This window comes from Crotalus tigris, unplaced genomic scaffold, assembly GCF_016545835.1.
Source record: "Crotalus tigris isolate CLP2741 ecotype Arizona unplaced genomic scaffold, ASM1654583v1 scf7180000020156.337934, whole genome shotgun sequence".
NCBI classification, from domain to species: domain Eukaryota; kingdom Metazoa; phylum Chordata; class Lepidosauria; order Squamata; family Viperidae; genus Crotalus; species Crotalus tigris.
In genome coordinates, this window is record NW_024097881.1 from 130,490 (window position 1) to 157,027 (window position 26,538).

The 26,538-nt window shown below is 44.8% G+C and overlaps 1 protein-coding gene across 3 annotated transcripts in view; it reads left to right on the forward strand.

Annotated features, from left to right (window-relative positions):
- Positions 1-26,538, forward strand: part of UVRAG (UV radiation resistance associated) — a 118,094-nt gene that overhangs the window by 4,881 nt on the left and 86,675 nt on the right. For all 3 annotated transcript variants that reach the window (XM_039365702.1, XM_039365703.1, XM_039365700.1), the window contains exons 2-3: positions 14,810-14,927; positions 22,092-22,126. In XM_039365702.1, the coding sequence (XP_039221636.1) occupies positions 14,810-14,927; positions 22,092-22,126 (153 nt within the window). The remainder of the gene's footprint in view (positions 1-14,809; positions 14,928-22,091; positions 22,127-26,538) is intronic.

The following is a 26,538-nucleotide window of genomic DNA, read 5'->3' on the forward strand; positions in this document are numbered from 1 at the left end:
TCTATTCATTCCGGTTATCTGTTTAGATAAGTAAATATGAACTTACTGAGGTTTGTTTGCCCCCATAATTATTTTTTCTACTTATGATATATACCAGTGGTGGCGAACCTATGGCATGCATGCCAGAGGCGGCACTCAGAGCCCTCTCTGTGGGCACACGTGTCGTCCCAGCGCAGCCTCCCCCAGTGGCCCCCTCCTTACCAGCAGCCCCCCAGAGGAGAGTCACCCCCCCAAGCGTGGTCCGTGCGGACCAGTGCGGCCAAGGACATGGCAGCCAGGCAGTGGGGACAAGACCCTCCCTTGCACCCGTCATGTGCAGATGATGCTGCGAGGTACGGGTGGAGGGTGTGGCCGCCTTGGCGCTGCCTGGGTGATATGTGGCAGGCTGTGGAGGCGGTGAGTGGCCCTGCGGCCAGGCGGGGTGGTTTTTGGGCACTCAGTCTCTAAAAGGTTCGCCATCACTGATATATGCTCTTTTTAGACCAGTGTTTCTCAACCTTGACCATTTTAAGGCATGTGGACTTCAACTCCCAGAATTCCACAGCCAGCAATGCTGGCTGTGGAATTCTGGGAGTTGAAGTCCACATGCCTTAAAATGGTCAAGGTTGAGAAACACCGTTTTAGACCATCACATGACCATCCAACGTTGGTGTGAAAATATTTAATGTTTTTTAATGTTTAAATATTGGTCAGCCTCATACTTAACGTTCATTCTGGCAACATCAGACTGCACTATCTTTCTCCCAAAGGATGAGCTAACCGAGTCACAGAGTTGTCTAGTTTATACTAAAGTGGATGATTTGTCTGTTAACAGAAAAATCTAGATTGTGCGTTTTCTAGAGACAGGCAGTACAAATGCATGGAAGAGCAGGCTACTTAGCCTGCTGTCATCCTCTCCTCCCTTTGAGCCTTCTTCTCCCCAGCATCAGTATGGTAGAGTTGCCAATAAAGCTGCATTCCTTAAAACAGGGGTGGGAAGAGAAGGAAGGAGACACTTAATAATAAAGTTGGAAGGGACCTTGGAGGTCATTGAGTACAACCCCCTGCTCAGGCAGGACACCATTTCGGACAAATGGCTGTCCAGTCTCTTCTTAAAAACTTTCAGTGTTGGAGCATTCACCGCTTCTGGAGGCAGGTTGTTCCACTGGCTAATTGTTCTTACTGTCAGGAAGTTTCTCCTTAGTTCTAGGTTGATTCTCTCCTTGATTAGTTTCCATCCGTTGCTTCTTGTTCAGGCGCTTTGGAGAATAGCTTGACTCCCTCTTCTTTGGGGCAGCCCCTGAGATATTGGAATATTGCTATCACCTCGTCCTTCTCTTCATTAAACTAGATATACCCAATTCCAACAGCCTTTCCTTATATGTTTTAGCCTCCGGTCAACTAATCATCTTTGTTGCTCTTCTCTGCACTCTTTCTAGAGTCTCAAAATCTTTTTTACATCGTGGTGACCAAAACTCAATGCAGTATTCCAAGTGTGGCCTTACCAAGGTCTTGTAAAGTAGTATTAATACTTCACATGATCTTGATTCTATCCCTCTGTTAATGCAGCCTAGCACTGTGTTGGCTTTTTTTGGCAGCTGCAGCACATGGCTGGCTCCTATTTAAGGGATTGTCCACTAGGACTCCGAGATTCCTCTCACAGTTGCTATTATTGAGCAAGGTACCCCCTATACTCTACCTGTGCATTTGGTTTTTCTTGCCTAAATGTAGAACCTCACTTTTTTCACCATTGAATTTCATTTTGTTAGTTAGTGCCCAGTGTTCAAGTCTGTCCAGGTCCTCCTGTATCTTAAGCCTGTCTTCTGGAGTGTTGGCTATTCCTGCCAGCTTGGTGTTATCTGCAAATTTGATGAGTTCCCCATCGTGATCTACTTTATTAAATGCCTTACTGAAGTCCAAGTAAATTATATCCACAGCATTCCTCTCATCCTCTAATTTTGTCACTTGGTCAAAACACGTGTGTTTTGGCAGCTCTGCAGCCACCAGAAAAATAAAGCAGCCGAATAAAAAAAGGGAGTAGATTAGGAGTCTTCAAACATGGCCCTTTTACGAGACTCATGGAGTTCAATTCCCAGAATTCCTCAGCCAGCATGCCTGACTGAAGAATTCTGGGAGTTGAAGTCCACGAGTCATAAAAGGGCCGAGTTTGAAGACCCCTGGAGTAGATGATCAAGATGAAAAAAAAAAAAAAGAGTCACAACAATGCGAAGCCCAACATGGGAAGATGCAGTTATTTTACATGCTGGCCGTTAGCAGAAAAGAAAAATGTACAGGAAATTCCAGGGAAAGGAAGAATTAAAACAGAACAGTGTTTATAAAAGAAGTTGGGCTTTACCAGACTTAAGTTGTTTGACAAGGCCTGTTCTCGCAGCTTGAAATGGGGGCCTGAATTGGGAGCAATTTATTTTGAGCTCTAGATCCAATTAAGGTAGTTCTTCTTGTGCTTGTGATACCCTACACCAGGGGTCTTCAAACTTGGCCCTTTTATGACTTCTGGACTTCAACTCCCAGAATTCCTCAGCCAGCATGCCTGGCTGAGGAATTCTGGGAGTTGAAGTCCAGAAGTCATAAAAGGGCCAAGTTTGAAGACCCCTGCTTGAAAGTGATTCTCTTTCACTTTTTCTAGTAGAAGATAAGCGAGTGAAAAGGATCTAGTGACCAAACATTGCTTAGCTTGTGATGATGCTCAGTCTTAAGTATTTCAAGAAGTCCTGGGAAAGTCTTTAAGTTTCTTAATTTCTAGCAGGTTTTTCAGAATAAAAGCTCTTGGATGGAACATGAAGCTGATTCTTCATTACATTTGACGTGCCCAGCCAATTCTTTCCTAACTTCTTGGCACTCTGAATCAAATCGCGGCTGGGAAGGGTAAACTTGTTTTTTAGATTTTATTCTCTTACCTAATCCCAGGGCAAATAACGCTGGTTGAAATAGCTGAATAAATTTGGTTGAAATAGCTGAATAAATTTGCTCTAGCCCTTAAATTGAGATTGCCAGATACAGCTATATAAGCAAGAGGACAGGAAAGTGTAAAGTTGGTCCCTAAGTTATTAATTTGACATTAGGCTTGCAGAGGTGAGATACTTCAGTTGTAGCTGCTGTGAAGAGGCCCCCACTGTGAAGTAGGCCTAAATTATCTTTTCTGTGTAAGGTTTAGTGAAGTGGAGACAAGCCTCACATGACATAGCTGGGCAATTACACATTTATTTGTGCTGATAGCAATAGAAGAGAATCTCTGTAGCTCGTGGTTGAACTGGGGCAGCCACGTAGTCTCTAAGCTTGGGTGCATGGCCTGCAAGCATTTTATCCCCCGATTAGGTAACATCCTCAGTGTTGGTAAGTCCCTGTTCATATTGTTGAAAGAAAAATCTTCATCGTGGTTCAGTCCAAGCCGGGAATAAACATCATGGCGACTGCTTTAGAAAGAGGTTTGCAGTTTATTGAAGAGGAGAGCCAGACAGAAAGTTGGCTCTGGAAGAAAAGAGAGAGAGAGCACATGTAGGGAGTGGGTTTTTATATCCTCTGGAGCCTTTTGTTTGGAGTTGTTTGCTGTTCCTGTTTGAGGCTATTTCCTGCGTCATGTATTTTGACCTGTGTCCCTTTGGCATCTGTGAGTGAATCCTATTATGTCCTGTCTTAGACTTTGGGTAGGGCAGTGGTGGCGAACCTATGGCACGCGTGCCAGAGGTGGCACTCAGAGCCCTCTCTGTGGGCACACGCACCATGCCCCGGAGATGGCAACCGTCCCTCTTCAACCAGCCGCTTGCTAACTCACTGAGGTCCCACATGCCCAGATGCATTCCAGCACCCATGCGCTCGCTGACCTCTGTGTGCGGGGGCCGATGGTGTCAGACAGCAGCTGCCCTGGCCCCTGCCTCACCTTGCCCTGTGACAATGGCACCCCCTCCCTGCCTCACCCCGCAGGACGAGCCTCCTGCCCACCGCCCCACCTGCCAGAGACCCCCTGGATCTCCCCCAACCCTGCCCGGCCCCCACAGGCGTCCCTCCCCACGAGCAACATCGAGATGACCACGGCCACCTTGGCCACGCCCACCCAATCTGCCATGACCACCACAGCCACGCCCACCCAGTGGGCCACGCCCACCTGGCACCCAGCGATAAATAAGTGGGTTTTGGGTTGCAATTTGGGCACTTGGTCTCTAAAAGGTTCGCCATCACTGGGATAGGGTATGTAGATTTTAGGTGTCTTAATCTTCTAGCTCCAACCTTCCTGGATTTACGTTTCTGTAGAGCTGGTTTCTGCTTGGGGGAGGGAGACAGAAAAACTGGGCATGCTTTCCTGCCTCTTTAAGATCCTTTGAGGAAATATATTTTTCTGCCCTTTTAATATTTCCTTCTCTGGGGGAGCTGACTTCCCACAATATACCAGGGGTGTCAAACTCAATTTCACTGAGGGCCGCATCAGCATTGCGGTTGCCCTTGGGGGGGGCGGGGGGGCGTGGCCAGAGTGGGCGCAGCCTACTGGGTGGGCGTGGATGGAGTGGGTGTGGCCTACTGGGTGGGCGTGGCCAGTTCTACATCATTCGCGTCAAGGGTGCCTGTGGGGGCCTGGGCAGGAGTGGGACAGATCTGAGGGTCTCTGGCAGAAGGGGGTGGGACCAGGGCAAGTGCCAAGGCATGGTCCACCAGGGCAAGTGCCAAGATGGCCACCACAAAATTGTACATTGGCTCCCGGACGGCCTGGGCCAGGGCCAAGGCAGTGGGGGCTGTTCCCTCACTGTTTCCAGGATGTCTTCACGGGCCACATGAAACTATTTTGCAGGCCGCATCCGGCCCCCAGGCATTGTGTTTCACATGTCTGGACTAGATCACCTCCAAGGTCCCTTCCAAAATCATCATCATCATCATTATGATGATGATGATGATGATGATGCCAGGGCACTTGGCTTTCAATTAAAACAATAATAACTCAATGTGCATAAATAAAATTGCATTTACCAAGAAATATTATTTTTCTCCAACACAAGAGAGTATTTATAGCTCAGGGCTGAACTGTGGGCTTCTTAGTTCTTTCTGAGCTGGGTTGTTTTCTTGCAGATGTTTCAGGACCCAACTAGGTAACATCATCAGTGCTAGAAGGGAATGGGATTTATGGAGAGGAGGAGGAGGAAAAGAACAATCGTACAAACTGTTAAAATATTTTAAAGCAGCGAAGTGTTGAAAGTGAATGTTTTATCACACCTTCCGTGCAAATCTGTCTCTTAAAATTTACCCGTAGGAACTTTTTAAACTCATAAGGTTCTTATTGAGCTTAAGACTCAGTGGGACTTATTTTTCCCTGTTTGGCAGAACAAAGCCAACCAATATTCTTAGCACATTCCAACCCATAGTATCTGAGCAATAATATTATAAGCTTAACATTGAGAATAGTCACACTGCCCTCAGTTGATCTGATTGAAGTTCCTCTGCAGATGGTTGATGTTCCGTCAGCCGATGCATTGCTGTTTAGAAACGAAAGAACACCTCTTCCATGGGGATGTTATTTCAATTCAAACTGCCATCTTGTGTTTTAGGTATAGTAATAGAGATTTCTCCCGATTTTATTCACATAATTATCTGCGACCGCCAGAGCCTCTCAGAAATTTTCTATAACTGCAGCTTATGTTTTGAACAAATAAAAGATTTCCCCAAAAGCTAGAGGCTACATTCTTACAGTGCTCCAGAGATCCCTATAGGGCAGGGCTTTTCGACCTTTTCACCCCTTGTGCCACTTTTAGGATACGGCAACATCCGAGGACCACCAGTCGCCTAGCAAGGTGTCAAAAACTTGATGACCAAAAAAAAAAAAGGAAAAAAGTGATAAAGTACAGGTAGTCCTCGACTTACAACAGTTCGCTTAGTGACTGTTTGAAGTTACAATGGCACTGAAAAAAGTGCCCCCCCAGCCACAGCCAAGCAAGACACCTGCCTGCCCGCCCGGCCGCACTCTTCCTCCTGTCCGAGGTTTTCATTGTTGTGAGCATTTCTGTTGAGGATTGGCAGCGGGGGTGGGGTGGGGGGGTGTTTGGTTTTTATTCCCCCCGTCTGCTGGGTGGTTGCAGCAGGTTTTGGTCACTTCACATGACCCTGGGACACTGTGACCGTCATAATATGAATCAGTTGAAAGCATCTGAATGTAAATCACAAGACCCTGGAGAGGCTGCAACATTCCAGCTGATCTTCTAGGCTCAGCAGAAGCGCCAGGATCAGTGCTGCTTTCCAACTGATTGGTGCTTCTTCAGGGCTCAGCAGAAGCACCACGATCAGCGCCGAGTTCCAGCTGGAGCCTGGTGCAGATCATGGTGCTTCAACTGAGCCCTGACAGCCCGAATGAAGTGCCAATCAGCTGGAAAACAGCACTGATCCTGTCACTTCTGCTGAGCCCTGACAGCCCTGCAACTTCAGCCATCTCTTGCTCAGGCTTGTGCGGTGCAGCCACCAGTTCAGCTCATTCCCCTTCCCTGCTACCTCTTTTCTAGGATGGTCGTGTACCACCTGCCAGGTGCCAATGTACCACAGGTGGTACCCGTACCCCTGGTTGAAAAGCCCTGCTATAGGGACCCGAAAGCACTCTTGAAACTAAATGCTATATTTGAGGGTGATAATAACTTCACAATACGTTAGCTTCCAATTTAATTTTTTAATTTTTTTTTTTAAAAAAATGCTTGCTTTGATTTATATAACTACCCAGATTTGTGCATTTGAGACATATGCATGCATGACTCTGGATGGTTACAACAGTGAAAAGAAATACCAAAAATATTAAAAAGTACTTTAAAAGTGTCTAAAACCATATATTAAAAAATCAAAAGAACCTTAACCAAATCTAGTGATGTATGAAGCCAAGGGAAGGGTTTTCAGGAACTTTGGACCTTTTGGGGTGTCCTGTTTAAGATCCAGAATATAAATGTATTTATTTGAGGATTTACAGGGCTTATAAACCATTTAAATCAGAATTGGCTCTGAATGTCATATATTCTGTAACTTCAAAAGCAGGGGTCTTCAAAGTCGGCCCTTTTATGACTCGTGGACTTCAACTCCCAGAATTCCTCAGCCAAGCATGCTGGCTGAGGAATTCTGGGAGTTGAAGTCCATGAGTCATAAAAGGGCCTACTTTGAAGTCTCCTGCTCAAAAATAACAATCCATATAATTTATAAAATCGCATACAGTAGTGGCCAAAATTGTGGAAACCTTTTGGGAAAATTGTATTTTTGAGGTTTGATGGCTAATAACACCACTTTTTTGGGGGGGGGGAGCAGTACCATAAAATTGTATATCAGTGGAAAGATAATTTAATCAAGAACGTAATGCAACAAAGTTTGTTCAATGATCTGTACTGCATTCTATGAAAAGTTATAGCCAAATAAACAGAAAAAGGAAGCACAACTTGCTCAGGTTGATCTCAGTAGCTTTTCTCATTCTGATTGTAGCCAATGAGAGTGAGTGTTTGGAGAGCCAATCAGGTGTCATCTTGTTTTGGCCATGAGCCAATCAGATCACAGTAGAATTCAGTTATTGATGTCCTGTATTGAAGCTGAGAGGAGGACATTTGTCTGTGTTATATGATGGCTATCAAGGTGGTTGGGTTTTTTTTGTGTTCTTTCATTTAGTGAGCTTGTAAAACGTAATAAAATTAAAGTCATGGTACAAAGAGCTGACTGGTCGCCCAGAAAACGATGTAAAATAGTATTATTAAGTGAACAAGGCTACAGTTATAAAGAAATTAGAAAAAAAATGGGTGGAAACTTTTAACTCCCAGAATTCCTGAGCCAGCATGGCTCAGCTTGGAAACCTCTCCCTTTCCCCTCAGCATGGCTGGCTCAGGAATTCTGGGAGTTGAAGTCCACCAGTCATAAAAGAGCCAAGGTTGCCTACCCCTGGACTAGGGACACACAACAATCTATTCCAGCACCTAAGATCTTTTGGAACAACCAACTCTTGCCATTCTAAGAGAGAGGAGAAAGATGTTCAGGAAAATACTACTCCTAAAGGACTGTGGAAGGTACTTGGATAAGGAGTGAAACATTTGAAACAAAAAAAAAGAAAAGTACAGTTAGCTATGACTCAACTTCCAGAATACGCTAAAGCAGGAAGCAGCGATTGAAAAGTCATCTGTCTTTGGCCCCTGAAGATACAGTCTGTAAGACGCTAAGAAAAAGACTCAGGCATGTCTTGAGCAGAGATTTGAAGCTGCTACAGAGCTGCTTGTCACAGCTTGAGACAGCTTGAGAGTCTCTCTGTGTTAATTGGTTTTTATATACTTTTTACATACATAGGCTTTACCATTAAATGCTGACATTTTAGTAATAGTAATAGTAGTAAAGTTGGAAGGGACCTTGGAGGTCATCTAGTCCAACCCCCTGCTCAGGCAGGAAACCCTACACCATTTCGGACAAATGTCTGTCCAGTCTCTTCTTAAAAACTTCCAGTGTTGGAGCATTTACTGCTTCTGGAGGCAAGCTGTTCCACTGATTAATTGTTCTCACTGTCAGGAAGTTTCTCCTTAGTTCTAGGTTGCTTCTCTCCTTGATTACTTTCCACCCGTTGCTTCTTGTCCTGCCTTCAGGTGCTTTGGAAAATAGCTTAATTCCCTCTTCTTTATGGCAGCCCCTGAGATATTGGAATACTGCTATCATATCCCCCCTTGTCCTTCTCTTTGTTAAACTAGACATACCCAATTCTAGCAACCGTTCCTTATATGTTTTAGCCTCCAGTCCCCTAATCATCTTTGTTTTACATTCATAAGTTTAACCATTAGATGCTGACATAAAGTTCCTTCATTGGAAAATTCCTTCATATAAGCAACTGTTTTCTAGTAACATATTATCTAATCAAAGAGCAGGTGAAAACAAATACAGGTAGATCAAAAGGAGAAAGAACTGACAAAGGCAGGAAGAGATAGGAAGTAACTCAAGCATATTATCTGTTTAGGTAGGTGAGGCATTAAATCAAAAGGGGATGACCTGGCTGCTTCATTGGGACAAAGGGTATCTAAAGGTTATGAGGTTTGTAGGGGGGGCTGCGCATGCATTTTTCCCCACAACAGTCCCTGAATAAGGGGACACCGATGGAACCCACCTTATGCAATATGAGCCGAGGTGGTGCAGCAGTTAGAGTGCAGTACTGCAGGCCACTTTGCTGACTGTGTTCAGCAGGTCAGCGGTTCAAATCTCACCGGCTCAAGGTTGACTCAGCCTTCCATCCTTCCGGGGGAGGTAAAATGAGGACCCAGATTGTTGGGGGCAATGTAAATATATATATATATATATATATATATATATATATATATATATATATATATATATATATATATATATATATATATATACACACACACACACATACACACATTGCTTACTGGTGTACACCGCTTAGAGAGTGCTTGCACTTAAAGCGGTATATAAGTCTCATAAATAAATAAATAAATAAATAAATAAATAAATAAATCTGATGTTATCAGGCAGGCAGATGTTACTGCAAAAAGCCAGTCCAGCAGATATCCAGGCCCTGATCCACGAAGAGCAGTCACTGGATAACCAGAACTTTGAATCGCACCCAACTGGTAGCTAGTGCACTTCTCAAAGCATGGTGTTAATTCTGTGCATCCTGGATTGCTCGTAACTACTGGAGCCCCTGTGTTCTGGGGCAGCTGTAACCTCTGAAAAATGCTCTTCAAGGACGGCCCCACGTAGATCTTGCCGCAGTAGTCCGGTTGATTTTTTTTGTAAATGTTCAGGAAGATGTGTTACAACATTACGTGCTGCAGTTATTGACTGGCACTCTTAACGTGAGCCTTTTGGCGCCCTGCTCTGGCCCAGTAAACTGGTACAAGAAAAGAGGAAGTTTCACATGCAAGAAACAATCATAGGAAATGGTAAGGGAAGAGTTTTCGTAACAGCCTTTTTTATTTTCTTTGTTTGTTCAGTGGTGGGCTGATTTTTTTTTTTTCCCCACACAGCTGTGACATTTTAAGATCCAAGCTTCTGCGGAATTTACATTTTGGATGATTTAAAACTCCACCCCTATAAACGAATATGCCACGTTAGGATTGTGAAATACTTCAGAGCCTGCATCTCGCTTTTTAAAGCAGCCCTGTCTGAAGACAGGGTTGTTGTTTTTTTAAAAAAAAAAGTCTTGCAGACAGGGGTTCTATTTGGGCACTTCGGAGATCAAATGTAAAGTACTGTGCTATCCTCAGAGTGTACAGCCTTCTGGTGTATTTATACTGTTCTTGTTAACTGTTAAAATAGCACAGTATACAAAATTGGGTATGTCTAGTTTAGTGAAAAGAAGGATTAGGAGTGACATATCTAAGGGGCTGCAATAAAGGTGTGTGTGTGTGTGTGTGTGTGTGAGTGTATCTTTCAAAGCATCTGAAGGCAGAACAAGAAGCAATGGATTGGAAACTGATCAAGGAGAGAAGCAATCTAGAACTAAGGAAGAATTTTCTGCCAATTGATCAGTGGAACCACTTGCCTCCAGAGGTTGTGTGTGCTCCATCACTCGAAGTTTTTAAGAAGAGATTGGACAACCATTTGTCTGAAGTGGTATAGGGTCTCCTGTCTTGAGTGAGTGCGGGGCTGGACTAGAAGACCTCCAAGGTCCCTTCCAACTCTTCTTATTCTGTTATTCTGAGTAATACTTCTATCCATCTATAATTTTATTTGCCTTTCAGAAGACTCTTTTAAGAGCAGAAGCATTCCCTGGCGTTAAAAGACAATATGATTATGGATTCAAGTTTCTAATGGAAGGATATTAGCACTATCAATAGCACTTAGACTTATATGCCTCTTTACAGTGCTTTACAGCCCTCTCTGAGCAGTTTACAGAGTCAGCCTATTTGCCTCCAACAATCTGGGACTTCATTTTACCGATCTTGGAACGAGGGAAATCAACCCTGAGCTGGTCAGGATCGAACTCCTGGCAGTGGGCAGAGTTAACACTATCAATAGCACTTAGACTTACATACCGCTTCACAGTGCTTTACAGCCCTCTCTGAGCGGTTTACAGAGTCAGCCTATTTGCCCCCAACAATCTGGGACTTCATTTTACCGATCTTGGAAAGAAGGAAATCAACCCTGAGCTGGTCAGGATCGAACTGGCAGTGGGCAGAGTTAGCCTGCAGTACTGCATTCTAACCACTACGCCACTACGGCTCATAAATTAATAAGATTCATTCATTCATCATTACCTATTAATGTTTTCCTTTTGGCTGGCCAGTGTTTGATAGTGACACATTCAGCTTTTCATGTAGAGACTGTTGTGCTTGCAATAGTGGCGAATGATGTGTATTTGGAAAAGGCCTGCTTTTTTGTATACTCTCGTTTAATACTTTTAATAAAGGAACGAACAGAAAGTTGTAAATCTTCAGGCTTATATATTTATCTATCCATCGTATTTCTTACAAAATGTAACTCATTATTACTTTTTTTTAAAGAAAGACCCTGTAGCTTATTACAGAATTCCACGCTTCTTTCCTCATAGAGTGCTACTTGCAGCTTTGTGTTGCAAATTGAGTAAAACAAATTATGTGTAACATGTAGAAGTAGTCAGGGGGAATTAATTTTTCGTCTAATACTAAGTTGCTGAAAGAGTTACTGCTGTTCAGTGAGAAGCGGGAAGCCAAGCATTCTAGTTTATAAGCCTTAGTTTTTAGGGTTTTTTTTTTTAAGTCTTTGAATAGCTTAGGAAGACTGAATGTCTTTCTCCAGATGGTGCTTATCTCTTGCTTTCTTCTGGGAAAACCGTTTTGTAATTTTTGTTAATGGACTAAAACCATGTTAGTAGTTAATAGCCATTGAGATGTAATGCGAGTTTTCTTGTTGGGAACCGGATATGAAGAGATAATTTTAATTGGCACCGGTGGTAGTGTGATTTGTAAGTGTGTTTAACGTGGGAAGTTGTGGGAGGCCGCTGGAATCTGGGTGAAATACTCCTATGGGCACCGCAGCTTTCTGCTGAAATATTTCTGTTTTTCAGTGGAGAAAGTCGTATTTAGAGGGATCTCTTTCATCAGGTTTGACGTTCGAAAAAGGGCTGTACCCTTTGCAGATGCATCTGTTCAACTGTTAAGCAAAAGAGTACGCCTGCCCAGAGAATTATAAATCCAGGTTATCACTTGGGGATAGGAGAAAGCTCACGGGATTGTGGGAATGCGGTGGCAGAAAAAGTACGTTAGCTGCTTTTGAGACTTTGGAGTTGTGGAGGAAATTTGCTTATCACAGCAGATCCATCACAGCTTATAGCAAGAGTGTTGAATAGCATGCAGAACGGGAATAATTAAATATATTTTCTAATAGCCTAGTTCAGGGGTAGGCAACCTTGGCTCTTTTATGACTGGTGGACTTCAACTCCCAGAATTCCTGAGCCAGCCATGCTGAGGGGAAAGGGAGAGGTTTCCAAGCTGAGTCATGCTGGCTGAGGAATTCTGGGAGTTGAAGTCCCCGAGTCATGAAGGGGCCAAAGTTACCCCCATGCTGGCTCAGGAATTCTGGGAGTTGAAGTCCCCGAGTCATGAAGGGGCCATAGTTCCCCCATGCTGGCTCAGGAATTCTGGGAATTGAAGTCCTCATGTCATGAAGGGGCCATAGTTCCCCCATGCTGGCTCAGGAATTCTGGGAGTTGAAGTCCTCAAGTCATGCAGGGGCCAAAGCTTCCCCCATGCTAGCTGAGGAATTCTGGGAGTTGAAATCCATGAATCATGAAGGGGTCGTAGTTCCCCCATGCTGGCTCAGGAATTCTGGGAGTTGAAGTCCCCAAGACATGAAGGGGCCATAGTTCCCCCATGCTGGCTCAGGAATTCTGGGAGTTGGTCTACGAGTCATAAAAGAGCCAATGTTGCCTACCCCTGTCCTAGTTTGATTGATTATGTGCCATCATATCTGTGAACACCTGTTCATCCAATTGTCCTATCACTGCTACTCTAACTGGGTCCATCTACTTTGTTACTACTCACCACATTCTTCTCTTTCTTTCCACTTTTCCCAGTCTTCTCAACAGACCTTACTTAGGCTTTTTGAATAAAAGGTAGTCCTCCACTTACGACCATTCATTTAGTGACGGTTCAAAGTTACAGCACTGAAAAAAAATGATTTAACGACCGTTGCAGCATCCCCACAGTCACGTGATCAAAATTCAGGTGCTTGGCATCTGGTTCATGTTTACGACGGTTACAATGTCCCAGGGTCACGTGATCTACTTTCGCAACCTTCTGGCAAGCAAAGTCAATGGGGAAGCCAGATTCACTTCACAACTGTGCAACTAACGTAACCCCTGCTGTAATTCACTTAACAACTGTGGCAAGAAAGGTCGTAAAATGGGGCAAAACTCACTCAACAAATGTTTCGCTGAGCAACGTGAATGTTGGGCTCCATTGTGGTCGTAATTCGAGGACTATCTACATTTTAAACTGAAGCTATACAGAACAGAGAAATGACTTTGCTTTCTGCATCTGTGTGCTTAAGGAACACACGTAGGATTTTTTAATTGAAAGGCTGGGACAGAGGGACAATAGCAGGCCGGGTCCTTGAGAACAAAGCTTTATAAAGAATCAGGAATAGAAATACCCGAAACAAAGGTGAACACTTCTTATCCAGTGTTGCATGTTAAATGTCAGATCATGCACAGTCTTATTGTGCTGAGATAACCCAGGGGTAAACAGTGGTCTATATTAAATGGTGGTTTATCTTAGAGCAGTGATGGGGAACCTTTTAGAGACCGAGTGCCCAAACTGCAACCCAAAACCCACTTATGTATCATCGGGTGCCTGGTGGGCGTGGCCCATTGGATGGGCGTGGTTCTGTGATAACGGCAGACTAGGTGGGATTAAAAAGTTCAATCAATTCCAACTTTGCAAGATCTTTTTTTCCCCGCGAGAACTTGAAATTGACTGATTGATTGAACTTTTTTTTTTTTTTTTTTGCACACGGCGGTGGAGGCCTAAAGCGAAAAGGTTTTATAAAACCCAGCTGACGGCCTAGGACTGGGGTGACGGCACGTGTCCCCACAGAGAGGGCTCTGAGTGCCGCCTCTGGCACCCGTGCCATAGGTTCGCCACCACTGTCTTAGACTATCTACAATATCATATGCCAGGAGCAATACACATACACGTGTTGATACAGCAGTCTCCAACACAGAGCAGTTACAGCAGGAAAGAGAGAGCACACATCTGTGGAGCCTTCCCTTTTATACAAAGCTCTTAAAGGGACCCAGACCCATCTGGCTCTTAAAGGGACACAGACCCTGCTGAGTCATTCCCATCGTTACATCATACATCTCACATGACATCAGCTGGTTAGCTTTTAAATCATTACCTTGACATTCATATAAGGAACGGTTGCTGGAATTGGGTATGTCTGGTTTAACAAAGAGAAGGACGAGGGGGGACATCATAGCAGCGTTCCAATATCACAGGGGCTGCCCCAAAGAAGAGGGAGTCAAGCTGTTCTCCAGAGCTCCTGAAGACAGGACAAGAAGCAACGGATGGAAACTCATCAAGGAGAGAAGCAACCTGGAACTAAGGAGAAACTTCCTGACAGTTAGAACAATTAACCAGTGGAACCACCTGCCTCCAGAAGCGGTGAATGCTCCAACACTGGAAGTTTTTAAGAAGAGACTGGACAGCCATGTGTCTGAAATGGTATAGGGTTTCCTGCCTGAGCAGGGGGTTGGACTAGATGACCTCCAAGGTCCCTTCCAACATTATTATTATTATTATTATTATTATTATTATTATTATTATTAAATGGGATTTGTTAAATAGCTTAACGTAAACATTACTTAATATTCGTAATGTTTTCTTTTCTTTTCCAGCGTCGCCTCCGGCATTTGCGTAACATCGCAGCCCGGAATATTGTCAGTAGGAATGGTTATCGCCTCTTGGACACCTATTTCACTCTTCACTTGTGTGACAACATAAATATATGTAAAGGTAAAGAGATGTCTATTTCTGTCTCCGATTCTTTTCTCCATCTCCATTTCCAGTAACTCAGTTTGCTTTGGGAATCTTTCTTTAGAGTAGAGGTCCCCAATCCTTTGGGCACCAGGGACCAGTTCTACGGAGAGGGGTTTTTCCAAGGACTGGACGGTTTCGTGGTTTCGTGTGCTGCCTGCATCTTGTGGATGGGGCTTTGCTTGTTTGTGCGGACCGGTTGCTGACATTCCGCAGCCCGGTGCAGGTCCACAGACCGGAGGTTGGGGACCCCTGCATTAGAGCTCTTTATATTCCTTCACAAATGACATGCTCTATTTTTGTATAGTTGAGTGACTGACAAATAGCTTGAGACTAGATACTGAGATGGACGGTTGTAGAAATCCAGTACATACATAATACCGGATCCAATTTGGGTCAGTCACTGGGATCAGAGGTTTTGTGTTCCCAGCTTTCAGAGTCATGCTAAAGCCCATCTTCAGGAGACTTCTCTCCAGCTAGAACAGTGGTTCTCAACCTTTTTAATGCTGTGACCCCCCCCCCAACCGGTCGTAAGTCGAGGACTACTCAACCGGTCGTAAGTCGAGGACTACTCAACTGGTGCAGCATCGTTTGCAGAATGGGACTTTTGGCGGGCTCAGCAGGGCAGAGACAGCCTGGACAATTCCTATTGGCTTTTGAAAGCCAATAGAATTAGACTCTATTCAAGAGAGTCTATTCTATTGGCTTTCAAAAGCCAATAGAACAGTGGTTCTCAACCTTTTTAATGCCGCGACCCCCAACCAGTCGTAAGTTGAGGACTACTCAATCGGTCGTAAGTCGAGGATTACTCAACTGGTGCAGCATCGTTTGCAGAATGGGACTTTTGGCGGGCTCAGCAGGGCAGAGACAGCCTGGACAATTCCTATTGACTTTTGAAAGCCAATAGAATTAGACTCTATTCAAGAGAGTCTAGGCTTTCAATTAGAACAGTGGTCTTTCTCGTATACTCAAGGTCGTAAGTCGAGGATACTCAACTGGTGCTTTGCAGAATTTTTGGTGGGCTTTCCTATTGGCTTTTGAAAGCCAATAGAATTAGACTCTATTCAAGAGAGTCTATTCTATTGGCTTTCAAAAGCCAATAGAATAAAAGGGAGTAGCACAGCTAAGGAAAAGGGGAAAAAAATGGCGGACTGCGTTGTTTGGCGACCCCCGTGAAATGGTCGTTCGACCCCAAATGGGGTCCCGACCCACAGGTTGAGAACCGCTGGCTTAAGGAAACGATAACTTTTCTTTTCCTCTGCATCATCTTTATTTGCAACCCAAGGGGAAAAAAAAATAAACCTTTTGAGCTGCTGGGCATAGGTGGAAATTTCAGAGCATGTTTTCAGGGTTCTCATAAACGGCCTGCCCTCCTTTATCCTTTGCCCTTGGCGTTCTGCTCCTCAGCAAACGAGATTCTCAGTCCTCCAAGTCAGGGTTGTCCCAAAGAGGCCACTGGACCTCCTTGTTTTTCTTTGAAGACGTTTCACTTCTCCTCCCAGAAGCTTCGCCAGCTCTGACTGGATGGTGGGGAAGGGAAGGATTTATACTCCTTGCAGACAGCTGGTCATTTGCATCCTTTCAATGTACGTCTGTGAAAGCTGGACTGTAAGAAAGGCTGAGCGCCAAAGAATGGAGGCCTTTGAACTCTGGTGCTGGAGAAGACTCCTGCGAGTCCCCTGGACTGCAGGGCATTCAAACCGGTCAGTCCTAGAGGAGATCAACCCCAACTGCTCTTTAGAAGGCCAGATCTTGAAGATGAAACTCAAGTCTTTTGGCCACCTAATGAGAAGGAAGGACTCACTGGAGAAGGGCCTAATGCTGGGAAAGATGGAGGGCAAGAGAAGAAGGGGACGACAGAGAATGAGATGGATGGATGGAGTCCCTGAAGCAGGAGGCGTGAGCTTCAATGGACTCCAGAAGATGGTAGAGGACAGGAAGGCCTGGAGGAACGTTGTCCGTGGGGGTCGCGATCGGTCGGACACGACTTCGCAACTAACAACAACAGAGTGTTGTAGAGGCCACCTGGAGGTTTAGCTGTGTCCTCAGGGTCACCTGAGTGGTGCAAATGGGTGTGGAGCCTTCTTGGCTGCAGGATGTTTTCTGCCCTGCATCCCTTGAAGACAGGCAGAGGCTGCTGGGGACGAGTCTGTGTTGTCTGCCTCTCAAAGCAAAGCGCAAATAATTCCAGTAGTCTTTCAGTGTTTTCTGGAAATCCGTTCATAGTCCAGCACCATTCGAAGGGTGTTCTTTCCAAAGTGCATCGCTAAATGTCTGTGGAGATTTCCCTCATCCAGGTCAGGGTTGTTCCAAAGATGCTTTTTCAGGAGGCAACTGGACCTCCTTTGTTTTTTGTTTTCCCAAAGAAAAACAAGAAAGTCCAGTTGCCTCCTGACAAAGCAGCTTTGGGGCTGCTCCTCAGCAGTTTACTTTCCTTTCTCTTTCCTGGGTAGATGAGAGCAGACTTCCAAACCAAAGCGCTACTCTGCAGGCATTTGGCATTTTTATTTTTTAAGAAGGCCTGTGGTACTTGCGTGGAAGCGGAGTTGATGTCAGAGGCTTGGCACTCTGCTTTGCAGCAGGCCAACTTCTCCTTTCACTTGTTATTTAAAAGGTTTAAGTGGGAGTAGAAGACACGGTGTCCGGCTGCAAACAAGGTGTTTGCAGTCGCCACTTTGCCTTGCTGGTCTAGCAATCCAACCTTCTTAAGGCGGTTGTGTTGTCAATGAGCTCTCGCCAGTGGAAAGTAGTGAAATGACGCAAGAAAATTGCAGCAGGAAAATGATGCATGGAGCACATACACACCCTTGTGCATCTCAGTTTACAGATCTGGTTTGATCCGGACGAACGTTTTGCCAGAGTTGATGTTTAAGAGTTGAGTTTTACAGGGCGAAGTCTGATGCAGATTACAGTAGTCCTCGACTGACGACCACAGTGGAATCCAAAATTTAGGTTGCTAAGTGAGACATTTGTCAGTTGAGTTTTCCCAGTTTTGTGACTTTTCTTGCCGCACTTTGTAAGTGAATCGCTGCAGCTGATAAGCTAGTAACACGGTTGTTAAGTGGATCTGCCTTCTCCGTTGACTTTGCTTGTCAGACGGTCGCAAAAGGGGATCACGTGACTCCCCTGGGACACCGCAGCCGTCATAAATAGGAACCGTTTACCAAGCATCCAAATTTTGATCACATGACCACAGGGATGCTGCAATGGTCGTAAGTGCAAAAATGGTCCTAAATCATTTTTTTCCAGCGCCGTTGTAACTTTGAGCAGTCACTCAATGAAGTGTGGTAAGTCGAGGACCCCTGTGCTTTTTGTTAGTGTGTCTAGGGTAATATATAACAGTTCTGTTCTATGACTTTATTTAATCTTGCTGTCTGAAGCCAATCTCTGAATATCCGTGTAACTGTATCATCTGTTTGCATGCTGCTATTTTATTCAGTGAGTGACCTGATGAGGTATTTAAATAGTGTTAATTAATCAAGTTTGTGCCGAGTGCGAAATGGGTGCTAATCTCAGAACTCTCTTACCGTAGTCACCATAAGAGTGTAACAACACTAATGTGAATATTTAATTAATATTTATATACAGCTAGTCCAGGGATAGGCAACCTTGGCTCTTTTATGACTCGTGGACTTCAACTCCCAGAATTCCTGAGCCAGCATGGGGGAACTATGGCCCCTTCATGACTTGTGGACTTCAACTCCCAGAATTCCTCAGCCAGCATGGGGGAACTATGGCCCCTTCATGACTTGTGGACTCCAACTCCCAGAATTCCTGAGCCAGCATGGGGGCACTATGGCCCCTTCATGACTCATGGACTCCAACTCCCAGAATTCCTGAGCCAGCATGGGGGAACTGTGGCCCCTTCATGACTCAGGGACTTCAACTCCCAGAATTCCTGAGCCAGCATGGGGGAACTATGGCCCCTTCATGACTTGTGGACTTCAACTCCCAGAATTCCTGAGCCAGCATGGGGGAACTATGGCCCCTTCATGACTCAGGGACTTCAACTCCCAGAATTCATGAGCCAGCATGGGGGAACTATGGCCCCTTCATGACTTGTGGACTTCAACTCCCAGAATTCCTGAGCCAGGATTGGGGAACTATGGCCCCTTCATGACTCAGGGACTTCAACTCCCAGAATTCCTGAACTATGGCCCCTTCATGACTTGTGGACTTCAACTCCCAGAATTCCTGAGCCAGGATGGGGGAACTATGGCCCCTTCATGACTCAGGGACTTCAACTCCCAGAATTCCTGAGCCAGCATGGGGGAACTATGGCCCCTTCATGACTTGGGACTTCAACTCCCAGAATTCATGAACCAGCATGGGGGAACTATGGCCCCTTCATGACTTGTGGACTTCAACTCCCAGAATTCCTGAGCCAGCATGGGGGAACTATGGCCCCTTCATGACTCAGGGACTTCAACTCCCAGAATTCCTGAGCCAGCATGGGGGAACTATGGCCCCTTCATGACTCAGGGACTTCAACTCCCAGAATTCCTGAGCCAGCATGGGGGGAACTATGGCCCCTTCATGACTCGTGGACTTCAACTCCCAGAATTCCTGAGCCAGCATGGGGGAACTATGGCCCCTTCATTCCCAGCAATTCTGGGAATTGAAGTCCACAGGTTGTAAGGTGGCCGTAGTTGCCCACCCCTTCTCCAGACTGTTTAATGTTTATTAACCGTGACATGGGACAATGTTTTCCTGGTGTAACCTCCCTGTGCAAACTATATTTATGACTGCAGTAAACCAGAGACTGTTAATGAGGATTTGTCAATGAGGCTTTGTCACTTATAGTCCAGAATATAACCCAAGGGAAAGATTGGCGATTAAGCAGTTGGAGTCTGGGGAGGGGGTTTCTGCAGTAACAGCAATTGGCTTCAAAATGGTGGACGTGATTGCCTTCACTGCATGAAACAAGACGGGGTAGGTTCTGTTGTTTTTAATGTAATGTGTTAATTTTGAGAGTTTTAATATGGTTCTGTCTTTGGTTTTAACTTTTGATTGGGGACCGCCCAAAGTTGGCTGCAAGATGGGTAGCTGCATACATATTTAAAAAAAATAAAAAAAATGCTATTTCAATTGCTCAGTTGGATTTGCCATTTTGAACGCAGTGATGCCACGACAGATGTTCTTGGTATAATGTTGTACCTATCTGGTGTAGTAGTGAGAAGTACAGGTAGCCCTTGACCAGGGGTAGGCAACCTTGGCTCTTTTATGACTCGTGGACTTCAACTCCCAGAATCCCTGAGCCAGCATGGGGGAACTACGACCCCCTTCATGACGCATGGACTTCAACTCCCAGAATTCCTGAGCCAGCATGGGGGAACTATGGCCCCTTCATGACTTGTGGACTTCAACTCCCAGAATTCCTGAGCCAGCATGGCTTAGCATGGAAACCTCTCCCTTCCCCTCAGCATGGCTGGCTCAGGAATTCTGGCGGTTGAAGTCCATGAGTCATAAAAGAGCCAAGGTTGCCTACCCCTGAGCTAGTCCTTGGCTTACAACAGTTCATCTAGGAACTGTTCCAAGTTACAACAGCGCTGAAAAAAGTGACCATTTTTCACACTTACGACTGTTGCAGCACCCCTGTGAACACTTGATCCAAATTCGGACGCTCGGCACCTGACTCATATTAATGACATGTGATCCCCTTTTGCGACCTTCTGACAAGTAAAGTCAATGGGGAAACCAGATTCACTTAACAACTGTGTTACTAACTTTACAACTGCAGTGATTCACGTAAGTGTGGCAAGAAAAGTCGTAAAATGGGGCAATAACAATAGCCCCTGAGACTTATATACCGCTTCACAGGGCTTTGCAGCCCCTCTCTAAGCAGTTTACAGAGTCAGCCTATTTGCCCCCAACAATCTGGGTCCTCATTTTACTGACCTCAGGATGGAAGGCTGAGTCAACCTTCAGCCGGTCAGGATCGAACTGCTGGCAGTCGGCAGAGTTAGCTTGCAGTACTGCATTCTAACCTCTGCGACACCTTGTCTCCTTCCTCCCTCCCTCCCCTTCCCTCCCTCCCTCCCTCCCTCCCTCCCTTCCTTCCTTCCTTCCTTCCTTCCTTCCTTCCTTCCTTCCTTCCTTTCCCTCCCTCCCTCCCTGCTTCCTTCCTCCCTCCCTCCCTCCCTCCCTCCCTTCCTTCCTTCCTTCCTTCCTTCCTTCCTTCCTTCCTTCCTTCCTTCCTTCCTTCTAGCACTTAGACTTATATGCCCCTTCACAGTGCTTTGCAGCTCCTCTCTAAGCGGTTTACAGAGTCAACATATTTCCCCCCCAACAATCTGGGTCCTCATTTTACCTACCTCGGAAGGACGGAAGGACGAGTCAAACTTGAGTCGGTCAGGATTGAACAAAATTCACTTAACAAATGTCTCACCTAGAAACAGAAATGTCGATCTCAGTTGTGGTTATAAGTCGAGGACTACCTGTATTTAATATGTAATAGTGAACGATTCGGATATTTACATTTTGTGTTTATGCGATCTGATTAATTTTCCTTGGTTTACTGATAACTGGATGAAAGTTCCTCACACCGTTTCTGGGCATTTGATGCCACGAAAGATGCTTATTTTATAATGAAGCTTTGAGCAATAATTGGTATCTTTCAGTGATCTCCCAGACTCAGAGTTACTTCTGGCCTCAGTTATTGGCCTGAGAAGCCGAACGATACAGGCAGTTCTCACTTAATGACCAGTCCCTTAGCAACCATTTAAAGTTATAAAAAACCTTTCCATAGGTTTTTGCTGATGCCCCCTCCCACAGTCACGTGCCCCATATTGGGCTCTTGCTCACAATCTTCTTGATGCTGATTAGACACTGAAAGACCTTTGTGATTTCTTTGATAAAAACTTGATGCAGAGGTTTCTGGAGTTTTTTTTAATGGGTTACCAAAGAAAGCTGTTTTTTCTGAAAATAAGAATTCAACAGGCGTGGCTTCCCACAGGTTTGGCTTCCATGTAACCTGAGGTTATTTTATGACAACCATTGTTTGCATAACCTGACCTCTGTAGGACTTTGGCTTGATTTCATGATCAATTGCTGTTTTGCTCTCCCGGCTTGATATCCTTAGAAATCTGTGCAATGTGATCCCTAACGTTCTTTTAATTTCTTTTCTTTCTTTTTTTTCAATAGAATTTTATAAGAGTGAGGTCATCAAGAATTCACTGGTAAGTGAACTGCTATTATGTTGACTAAGGTTTTCCTTTGAATCTTTTCCTTTAAACCAGGGGTGGGCACTTTTATCACCAGTGGACTTCCAACTCCCAGAATTCCTGAGCCAGCAATTCTGGGAATTGAAGTCCACAGGTTGTAAAGTGGCCGTAGTTGCCCACCCCTTCTCCAGACTGTTTAATGTTTATTAACCGTGACATGGGACAATGTTTTCCTGGTGTAACCTCCCTGTGCAAACTACAGGAGTTATATTTATGACTGCAGTAAACCAGAGACTGTTAATGAGGATTTGTCAACAGAGGCTTTGTCACTTATAGTCCAGAATATAACCCAAGAGAAAGATTGGCGATTAAGCAGTTGGAGTCTGGGGAGGGGGTTTCTGCAGTAACAGCAATTGGCTTCAAAATGGTGGACGTGATTGCCTTCACTGCATGAAACAAGACGGGGTAGGTTCTGTTGTTTTTAATGTAATGTGTTAATTTTGAGAGTTTTAATATGGTTCTGTCTTTGGTTTTAACTTTTGATTGGGGACCGCCCAAAGTTGGCTGCAAGATGGGTAGCTGCATACATATTTAAAAAAAATAAAAAAAATGCTATTTCAATTGCTCAGTTGGATTTGCCATTTTGAACGCAGTGATGCCACGACAGATGTTCTTGGTATAATGTTGTACCTATCTGGTGTAGTAGTGAGAAGTACAGGTAGCCCTTGACCAGGGGTAGGCAACCTTGGCTCTTTTATGACTCGTGGACTTCAACTCCCAGAATCCCTGAGCCAGCATGGGGGAACTATGGCCCCCTTCATGACCTGTGGACTTCAACTCCCAGAATTCCTGAGCCAGCATGGGGGAACTATGGCCCCCTTCATGACTCGTGGACTTCAACTCCCAGAATCCCTGAGCCAGCATGGCTCAGCTTGGAAACCTCCCTTTCCCCTCAGCATGGCTGGCTCAGGAATTTTGGGAGTTGAAGTTCACGAGTCATGAAGGGGCCATAGTTCCCCCATGCTGGCTCAGGAATTCTGGGAGTTGAAGTCCATGAGTCATGAAGGGGGTCGTAGTTCCCCCATGCTGGCTGAGGAATTCTGGGAATTGAAGTCCACAAGTCATGAAGTGGACATAGTTCCCCCATGCTGGCTCAGGAATTCTGGGAGTTGAAGTCCACGAGTCATGAAGGGGGCCATAGTTTCCCCCATGCTGGCTCAGGAGTTCTGGGAGTTGAAGTCCACAAGTCATAAAAGAGCCAAGGTTGCCTACCCTTGCTCTTGAGTTACAACATTTCATTTAGTGACCGTTCGAAATTACAACAGTACTAAAAAAGTGACTTAAAATTTTTTCACACTTAACGACCATCACAGCATCCCCATGGATCACACAATCAAAATTCAGACACTTGGCAAGTGACTCACACTTATGACGGCTGCCATGTCCCGGGGTCACGTGATCACCTCTTGTGCCCTCCTGACAAGCAAAATCAGTGGGGAGGCCAGATTCCCTTAACAACCGTGTTACCAACTTAAGAACTGCAGTGATTCGCTTAACGACTGTGGCAAGAAAATAAAACGAGGCAAAACTGTCCCACTGAACAGTGGAAGTTTTGGGCTCAATAGCGGTCATAGATTGCGGACCACTTTCAGAACACAAAACGATATTCTCGGTGTTTGAGTATATCAATTTGCATTAAGGGGACGGATAGAGGTGGAACTAAGAAACCTTGTAGGATTTCTGCGGTTGTAAATTTTAAATCTAATTTTTTTTTAAATTTCTTTATTGATTAGCCCTTGGGCCATATCAAAAGTGCAAGGTTCCGGAAACAAATGATTACTAAAATTTGATAAAAGCGATTTAAAATGGCATTAGATAAAATACAATTTAAAATGACGTTGGAATAAAATAAAATGAAGTTGGAATAAAATACAGTCTGAAATGAAATTGGGTTAGAATACAATGGTTGTAATTGACCTTTGAGCCAAATCAACTTGAAGGACTATGAGGAGGGCCCTCCACTGCAGATCCAAGGCATCAGATCAAATTCTGATGGGATATGTGTTAAATACTTGGATCCTAAAACACTTAGACTAGACCTTCCTAGATTCATACCAGCATATGGTGTTAAGTGATGATTTTTTCCCCCCGTCTTTTGTATTGTGGTTTTAAAATTTTTATTAGCCAGCTTAAGTTCAGTTCAGTTTGAACTGAAGGGCAAGGAGTATATTGAACACATAGAAAACAAAGCATCTTACGTTGATCTCGAGAGTTCACAGGTAGCCAGCATTGCTCTTTCATGTTGCGTCACGTAACAGAGAGGCAGCTGTGGTCTGTATCAATTTGCAGCTTCCTGACCATCTTGAAGATTAGCTTCATACTGAGTGCAGAGTTGTGAGATTAATTAGGAAATGGATCAGAGAAGCTAGTCTATTTTGGTTCAGGTGAGGTCGTAGCCGATGCCTCAATTGTTAGTGGAGCCGTTAATGACAGTCGCAAATGGTAATCTTCCTAATTCCTAGGTCTGAGATATATACATATATACACATACACACACACAAACACATATTAAGTGTCAAGTAGAACACCTGGTCTACTGCTATGATTACTTTTGCCTTTTAGCCCCAGTCTAGGAGCGTTTTGCAGGCTCAAGTCACTAGTGCGATAAACTATTTCTGTACATTTTAGATTTTGCCGACAAAGAGAAACTAGTATAGCTGTTTCAAGCTATTTAGCTCTCATCAGCTAGCCATACCCTTCTGGGATTCGAACCTGGGCAGCTTGCATGTTAGGCAAGGTTAGGTTTCAGCTGACAGAAGTGAGGAGAATCTGTGGCCTAGAGGTTAATGCAGCTGCCTAACATGCAGGCTGCCCAGGTTCGAATCCCAGAAGGGTATGGCTAGCTGATGAGAGCTAAATAGCTCGAAACAGCTATACTAGTCTCCCTTTAACTCAGTGGTTCTCAGCCTGTGGGTCGGGACCCCATTTGGGGTCGAACGACCATTTCATGGGGGTCGCCAAACAACGCAGTCCGCCATTTTTTTCCCCTTTTCCTTAGCTGTGCTACTCCCTTTTATTCTATTGGCTTTTGAAAGCCAATAGAATAGACTCTCTTGAATAGAGTCTAATTCTATTGGCTTTCAAAAGCCAATAGGAATTGTCCAGGCTGTCTATGCCCTGCTGAGCCCGCCAAAAGTCCCATTCTGCAAACGGTGCTGCACCAGTTGAGTAGTCCTCGACTTACGACCGGTTGAGTAGTCCTCGACTTACGACCGGTTGGGGCTTGCAGCATTAAAAAGGTTGAGAACCACTGCTTTAACTCTTTGTCAGCAAAATCTAAAATTTACAGACACACACACACACACGTTAGTATTCCTGCAGAAGTTTGGATTCAGATGAAGCATTAACTACTTCCCGGACTTACCCAATAGATTATCCCTGCTGGATCCTAACAGTTACCACTAACCCAGTTCCCAGGAGCACCTTCTCTTATTCTTGTCCATTCCAAAGGGAGTTCATCTCACCAACCCTGAGCAGCTGACAGTCCGTACATGCGACACGTTCTGCAATAATCTGAATCAGAATAGAGCTGGAGGGGACTCTGGAGGTCTTCTAGTCCAACCCCCTGCTCAAGCAGGAGACCCTGCCTATACCATTTCAGACAAGTGGCTGTCCAGTTTCTTCTTAAAAAACTTCCAGTGATGACGCACCCAGCACTTCTGAAGGCAACTTCTATTCCACAGGTTACTGGAATACTGTTATCACGTCACCCCCCCCCCCAAGTCCTTCTTTTCTCTAGACTGGCCATACCCAATTCCTTGTCTAATATGAAGCAAATGCAAATGTTCTTTGTGAAACTTATTATAATATATAGCCAAGCAATTGGCTGCATCAGGAATAATAATAGCAACAGTAATAATAATAAATAATGTTGGGAGGGACCTTGGAGGTCATCTAGCCCAACCCCCTGCTTAGGCAGGAAACCCTATACCATTTCAGACGAATGGGCTCTCCAGTTTCTTCTTAAAAACTTCCAGTGTTGGAGCATTCACCGCTTCTGGAGGCAGGTTGTTCCACTGATTACCGTATTTTCCGGCGTAAAGACGACCTTCTAGGCATGGAAATCGGCGCCAAAGTCGGGAGTCGTCTTATATGCCAGAAAATACAGTAATTGTTCTAACTGTCAGGAAGTTTCTCCTTAGTTCTAGGTTGCTTCTCTTCTTGATCAGTTCCCATCCGTTGCTTCTTGTCCTGCTTTCAGGCGCTTTGGAGAATAGCTTGACTCCCTCTTCTTTGGGGCAACCCCTGAGATACTGGAAGATTGCTATCATGTCCCCCCTCGTAGACATATCCAATTTCAGCAACCGTTCCTTATATACTTTAGCCTCCGAACCTCTAATCATCTTTGTTGCTCTTCTCTGTACTCT